This window comes from Henckelia pumila, chromosome 3 (genome assembly GCF_033568475.1).
Source record: "Henckelia pumila isolate YLH828 chromosome 3, ASM3356847v2, whole genome shotgun sequence".
Classification (NCBI taxonomy): Eukaryota; Viridiplantae; Streptophyta; class Magnoliopsida; order Lamiales; family Gesneriaceae; genus Henckelia; species Henckelia pumila.
Genome location: NC_133122.1, coordinates 48,906,241 through 48,912,995, shown reverse-complemented (window position 1 = coordinate 48,912,995; position 6,755 = coordinate 48,906,241). Strand labels below are relative to the sequence as shown.

The window sequence follows — 6,755 nt, the reverse complement described above, 5'->3', positions numbered from 1 at the left end:
TAAATTAAGGGTGTTGGAATTCAAAATATGGCAGTGGCACAATACAATCTGTTGTGAAACAGTGCAACATATTGATATATAGTTTTAACAATTTCCGGCCCGAAACACGTCGTGCACAGGAAGACAAACCAATAACAAAAGGAAACAAGCAGCTCACCATATAAAATTAATCTCTTCTCCATCTATCCCAACTTCCGTGGAATATGTAATCCTTTCGTATGTGAATCTTTGAACCGCAGCCATTCCTTTTGTCTGCCTGTCCTTGATGGCGAGTTTTGGTGCAACCATGTGAAACATCATGAACTTTCATCTCGCAGAATGGCCAGACAAAAGCCTGGCAAAACCCTTTGACAGGGAGCCTTCGACGGCGTTAAGAGATTTTGTGCACCCAACGGAATTCTTTTTGTGTTTGTCCATTTCGTTGAAAGTGTATGCAGCTTTCAAGAGCTGATTCTGCCCCAACATAACAGACTTGTCAAAATAAATATGCCTCCTCTTAGAATTTGTGGTACAGATATGGCTCGCATGCCCCTCGGAAATGTCCATTTCCATCTGCAAGTTGTCGCAGGACTTTCTCTTTGAGCCAGGCAGGTTCTTCAATCCTACTGCATCACACATATGTTAGGAAGGGGGATTAAATGTCATGCTCTGTCAAGTTTAAGAGGCTGGATAAAGTGCCAAAGTACCTGTGAGAGAGTCTTCACTTGGTTGGGGTTCTAAGCCACCACAATCCCAGGATACTTTTGGAATTTCTACCGATCCCCTGATCCTGAATACATAAATAATTTCTCAAGCTAACTAAACGAAGGAGAAGACAACCAAGAAGTAAAATTTAGGTAGTAGTGAGTGAGATCAATTCAAGTACATTTGTATGATTGTCACGAAGAATATACAACATTCACATCCGCAAGTGTTGATGACTAATGAGTATTGACTAAATAACTTGGTAGAGTATGGATGGCAAAAAACATATTTTGAACTTGTTAAGATTTAAGATGGTACCTGTACATGTGCTCAACGAAGTCATCAATTAAGACAGGCCAAGCTCCTGTAAAACACAAAACAATCAAATGAGATAAGAAAGTAAGAGACTTTTTTTAAAAAATAAAATAAAGCAATATATAAGCCTTGATTATCATTTTGTGTACAGGTTCAAAAAGCTCATTCAATTTCAAGAGATGCTTCTTATCGATATCATGAAGCTGGAAAATAAGACAGCAAAGCTCAAGCAAGAGAGACCTTCGACACAGGGAAAACATTTTACACATCTTCTCCTTTTTCATCAAATATAGGAAGTAAAAGCCCCCATGTAAAAGAAATAAGACAAGCTTCGAGGCAATAGAAGTCATCAGCAACAGCTAAATTAGTAAGATATCAATGGCAGCATACAATAATACCTTCAGGATCGTACCCTTCAAGGTTTTCATGCACACAACGACTGAAGGCAAGAACTTGTCGCCATGTATCCTCTGATATGTTATGCCGCTGATTTTCCTGGAGAACAAGAAAATATTACAATATGCAGAGGAGTCGAGGACAAATACCATCAAAATAAAGGAACTATTAAAATAACCATTTTGTTGCAAAATCAATTTAAATATAAATATCGCTCTAGCCACTAATTATCTTTAATATTTGATTGCAATTTCCAGCCACAATTGTTCAGTGTGACAATACGTCGCCATGCAACTGTGTCGGCCAATCTTGTTACACAGCTGACAGGCACGTTGTTCACGATAATTTGAGCATTTCGTGCCCAGTCAAAAAAATTCACCCATACATTTGAAATAAATAAAAGAGAGAAAGCTACAACACAACTAAAAAGGTTAAGATATAGAGACACAAATTCTTCACAAAAGAAATAGTAGAAGCTCGATTGCAAGAAATTACCTCAATGAAATTGCACCATTGATCCAGAAGTCGAAACCTTCCAGCTAAAACTAATCGCCAAGCCATAACAGCTCTGCTTACAGCTAAACGATGATTTTAATATAATATGGTGGTTACTTAGAAATATGATAGAAAATAAGCCTTGTGGCAAGATATTAATTTGCGATAAGGCGTTACAAAGAGATCAACTTACTGATGTTCTTCTGACCGTTTTCTCGGCAAATGAAGAAAACAAAGTCATAGAAGCGTGAGAAATCTGATAAATCTGCCTGTTGAAATTAAGCAGGAGAAATCTTGAAAAGATTAGATTCACGGGGTTTAGATTCCACAGTCAGCAGAAGTAACTCGTAGATAATATCTTACCATCAAGCCTATTCCCAACATCAGCTTGTAGGCTTCCTCAATAATTGTAACTCTGTAACAAATGATCCATAATTCAGTCAATACAAACCCAGTAATACCTGCTTTTCCCATGGAGTAAATGCTCTATGGCACGTATAAAATTTAACGACTCAAAAGCTTCAGACAGATACCTCGTATTCGATTTGGACTCCACCACTTCCAATAACTGTGATAGTGCCTCTCTGATGAATCTCATTTTCTGCGGCTCTTCATCAGGCATACAACAATCACCAACTGCAGAAGGCATCCCCGATGTGATATCTGCATAAGACACCAAATATTCGGATTACTTGCAATACAAATAAGAGGAATTCGGTAGTCAAAATTTGGTAAATCAGAATCTTTTATACAATTCATGGATCGTCTATGGATTGGTTACCCTGCGGTTCAACTTTTTAAAATAAATCGGTATTCTCCTCAAAATAAAAACGCATTGCAACGCAGAAACTAACCAGCAAGAAAATAAAAGCCCAGAAAAATTATACCAAACCGAAAAAAAGACACGGACTAATCGAATAATGGCAGAAAATCGTAATCCACGAGAAGTTGCAAGTTTCTTAATTGTTGATACACATACAAACAAGAATTACAGAACCCGCTACTCAAGATTCATATAAAAATCGATCAACACAAATAAAAACCCAAAAAAAAAAAAAAAAAAACCAAAGAACAACAACGAAGGGAATAGATAAAAATACCGCAATATTGGCGGTAGATTTCAAAGATGTCGAAAGAAGTTGGCAAGATGGAGTCCATGGCAAATTGGGGATGTTTAGGGTTCCTGGAGGAACGGAACCCTAAATTCGAATCCACCGATTTGACGGCGATGGCAGCAGCGGCCGAAGTTTCCCTCTGTATTTTTCCGCGTCGACTGCCAGCGCACGCTAACAACGATGGCTACCATCCATCAAGCAAGCTTTCCTATAATTACCTTGCCTTTTTTATATAATAATATTATATTATATTATATTATATAGATATATCTATATCTATTTCGACACCAAAAGGATCTCATTCCACATAAGCTCATTGACTCATGTGAAGGTCAAAAAACTTATTTGATAGCTTATAAATTGTTTTAAAAAATTCGGTGTGACCGTATTTTATTTTAAAGAAAATATTTGACCGCTTTATAATCTGTCTTTCGGTGGACTTTGGATAAACCCCCGGACTAATGCAATAGCCTGCAAATTACGCTAGTTAGGCAAACCACACTCCAAGGTAAACACACTCCAAAGTGTTGGCAGGGGAAATCGAACTCCTGACATATGGTCAAGAGTTCACTTACTCCACCAACTTGAACACCCCTTAGGGGCACTTATACTGTTTAATGGACCTTATAAACCCAGTCAAACATCCTCTTATTTCAAACGTAAATACCGTTTATGCTTCTACTTTAATAAAAACACCTTAATTTCTTTTAAATACAATGAGCCCGTTTAGTTGAGAAGTCGAGCGGATAAAAACACTAAAAAAAAAATTTTCTTACAATTGTTGTGTTTGGTTAAAAAAGGTATTTCTAAATGTTTTGGGCTTTTGCTTTTTAATATTTAAAATTTTAAATAAATAAAAAAACTTTTTAAAAATATATCCAAAAGTTAAAATCGCTTCTCCATTTTTGAATTAAAAACACTTAAAAATGAACTTATTTAAGCGTTTTTGCTAAGCTTAAGTTTCTGTATCCAAACTGGTCCAATATGGCAATATCTATATTCGAACTTGTTCAAATTGTTATCAAATTTTCTATTTTTTTTAGAAAAAAGATGAATGTTTCTATATATATATATATATATATATATATTAACAAAATATCCTAGTTTAATGTAAACATAATTTATTTTATTTTTTTAAAAGTACATGTGTGAATAATATTATAATCAATTTGAGATGAATTTTTATCACGATTTGTGTGAATAATATTATGATCAATTTGCGATGAATTTTTATCACGATTTGGATTGATTTTACAAAAATATATAATTTTTTTAATTATGTACGAAGATTATTTGTAGTCTATATCATATATTAATATAATGAAAAATCCTCTAAAAAAATATAATGAAAAATTGATGATCAATACTTTTGTAAATTTTGGCATTTACAATGATTTAAATTGAGCATTTTATTGGCCCAAAAATATGTCCACTAACCCTTTTTATCTTCGTCATAAACTAGTGTAATTAATACCCGGGAAGTGCCAAAAGAGGTTGAAAACGTGAGTAAAAAATATTGGATGTGAATGCATATAATGTTACCAATTATTGTAGTTAAATGAACATAGACGACAAATGTCTCTTTCACTGTCTTTGTTTTTGTTTTTATTTTTGTTTTTGTTTTTGAGCGAACGATAATAAATTTTTTAAAAAAAAAATTTGAACTACTTCATTTTGAGAATTTGTATTCGATACGAAATTTACAATGTCATCAGTTAATTAGTTTCTTATATTAGTATTCAAATATAATAGCTAGTTTATAAAATTTAAGGTATGTTTGAAAACTATCAATATGATTTATTTAAACTAAAATTTAAATTTTAGATTGATTCATCCAAGGATCCAATTGAATCCAAACTAAATTAATAGGTTGATTTGATTAGCAACTTTGCATTAATAGATTGAGATGGGCCAGGCCCATTATGAAAAGGCCCAACAAGCGACATCAAAATCCAACTAGTGGCTAGAAAGTTTGTTCTCTGCCCTATGCTCATGGTATAGATTTGGTTCATAAAGTAAACGAGCAAAAAAGGAAACTTTTTCCTTAAATTTATGTGCTTTAATTTGGAAAAACGAATCAAACTACTTAAAATATTCGATTTTTTTAAATACAAAATAAATTGTCACTTTATTTAAATAATCCAAAAAATTAATAAATTCGTATATCTAAACTTTAGTTCCGTTTAACCGATTATTTTACATATAATTTTTTTTTATAAAAAAAATCATATAAAGGGTTGCTTATTTTGGAGGGATTTGCAGGGACAAAACCGAATGGTGCAATGCAAATGACAGCTTGTGGACTCAATTCTTTCGATGTCGCTTTCTTCCATCTACCCATCTTTTATTGTCTCCTGCAGGCTTTAAAAAAATCATTAAAATAAAAAAAATCAAAACAATATATCCAGTAATAAAAAAAGAGAAAGTCTCCCGTGAGACGATGAAACTGTCGACATAATCTATAACTACAATAAAAAGTAACACTTTTAGTCAAGTCAAATACCCGATATGTATGTATCACAAAATCGATTTGTTAAAAATTTAAAAGGAAAACATCTATTTCTGATCCAATGCATCTTGCATGATTTGAAACCTCACTGACAATATGTGGCTACAAATCAAAGTAAAACATCATAGCTTTATACACATAACAACAAAAATAACAATATTTAAAGAAAAGGAAAGCATAAAATGAATGATCACTTAAAACCAAGTAGCTGCATGATTCTTGTGGACCAGACAAGGAATCGAATTCCAAGTGCCCTTTAACAACACAGTTTGAATGATATTCCAATAATCGTGGTATGTATGACCATGTTAACTACACAAACAAACCAGAAGCATGAGTTTTTAAATAGGTAAGCAAATGAAATAAAAAATCTATGTTTACTTTCCTTTTTTAAAATTTTTTTCTTATTATCATTGTTATTAATTATTATTTCATAGCTCTATAATTACGTAAAAAAAGCCATACGATATATTTATTTATTGTTTAAAAGTTATCCTTGTATTACTTGTTCAAACAATAATATGGTAGTGTTTACAACCTCTGAAAATAAGTGGTTATGTATTTTTTCTTAACACATTTGTTAACAAAAAAACTGATAATCACTTATTTATAGAGATTGCAAACTATACCTATAGATATAACATATATTCAATTTTTCCTTTCCAAAATCAACTCAGATGGTAATAGGCTAAACTTATTAAAAATGGCAGGTCTTACTTTAAAAATAAACATTTAATTGTTTGAATAACTTATTTTAAACAAATTAAAAATATTGATGTGTTTGTTATTATAAGATACTAATATCTCACCCGTGCGATGCACAGAATTTTATTTTATATAATTAATTATTATAATTAATAAGTATAAGTATTTGCATAAATTAGTTATATTTATTGATATAATGTAATAAAAAATTTTATAAGACAATCTTATGAATCAATTTTGTGAGATAAATATATTTGTTTTGACTAAAGTAAAAATATTATTTTTAGGCTAAGATTAATATTCTTATTGAGATAGGTATCGGGTTGACCTGCCTAATAATAGTTTTATTTTATAAATTTTTTTTTACAAAAAATTACCTAACAAATAATAAAAGTATTTTAGTAAATCTATATATAAAAAAATTTACCTACACAAATAGAATGAGAAATATTAGAAAAAGGTACTATACTCTAAATATTAATGACAAAATCAATAAGTTTCATGTGACGTCCATTGATTTCTCTGTTTTGAAGACA

General features: G+C 31.7%; 1 protein-coding gene across 2 annotated transcripts; it reads right to left on the bottom strand.

The window, feature by feature from the left end:
• On the bottom strand, positions 1-3,214 carry LOC140891237 (defective in cullin neddylation protein AAR3). Of its 2 annotated transcripts, none has more exons than XM_073299621.1 (9): positions 2,991-3,214; positions 2,424-2,553; positions 2,254-2,305; positions 2,084-2,159; positions 1,891-1,973; positions 1,398-1,494; positions 1,003-1,048; positions 687-769; positions 1-605 (listed from the first exon to the last, which is right to left on the bottom strand). In XM_073299621.1, exons 1-9 carry the CDS (start codon positions 3,046-3,048, stop codon positions 307-309), a joined length of 924 nt encoding a protein of 307 aa, XP_073155722.1. In that variant the 5' UTR covers positions 3,049-3,214; the 3' UTR covers positions 1-306. The 2 variants fall into 2 exon arrangements, with proteins under 2 accessions (XP_073155722.1, XP_073155723.1); XM_073299622.1 differs by having other exon boundaries at positions 1-602.
• Positions 3,215-6,755: the final 3,541 nt, after the last annotated feature.

Coding starts and splice junctions, on each gene's coding strand:
- LOC140891237 (XM_073299621.1), bottom strand. CDS start 3,048: ATGGACTCCATCTTGCCAACTTCTTTCGACATCTTTGAAATCTACCGC. Junction 2,554..2,990: donor AATCTACCGCCAATATTGCG/GTATTTTTATCT, acceptor TGTCTTATGCAG/ATATCACATCGGGGATGCCT. Junction 1,974..2,083: donor AAACGGTCAGAAGAACATCA/GTAAGTTGATCT, acceptor ATCATCGTTTAG/CTGTAAGCAGAGCTGTTATG.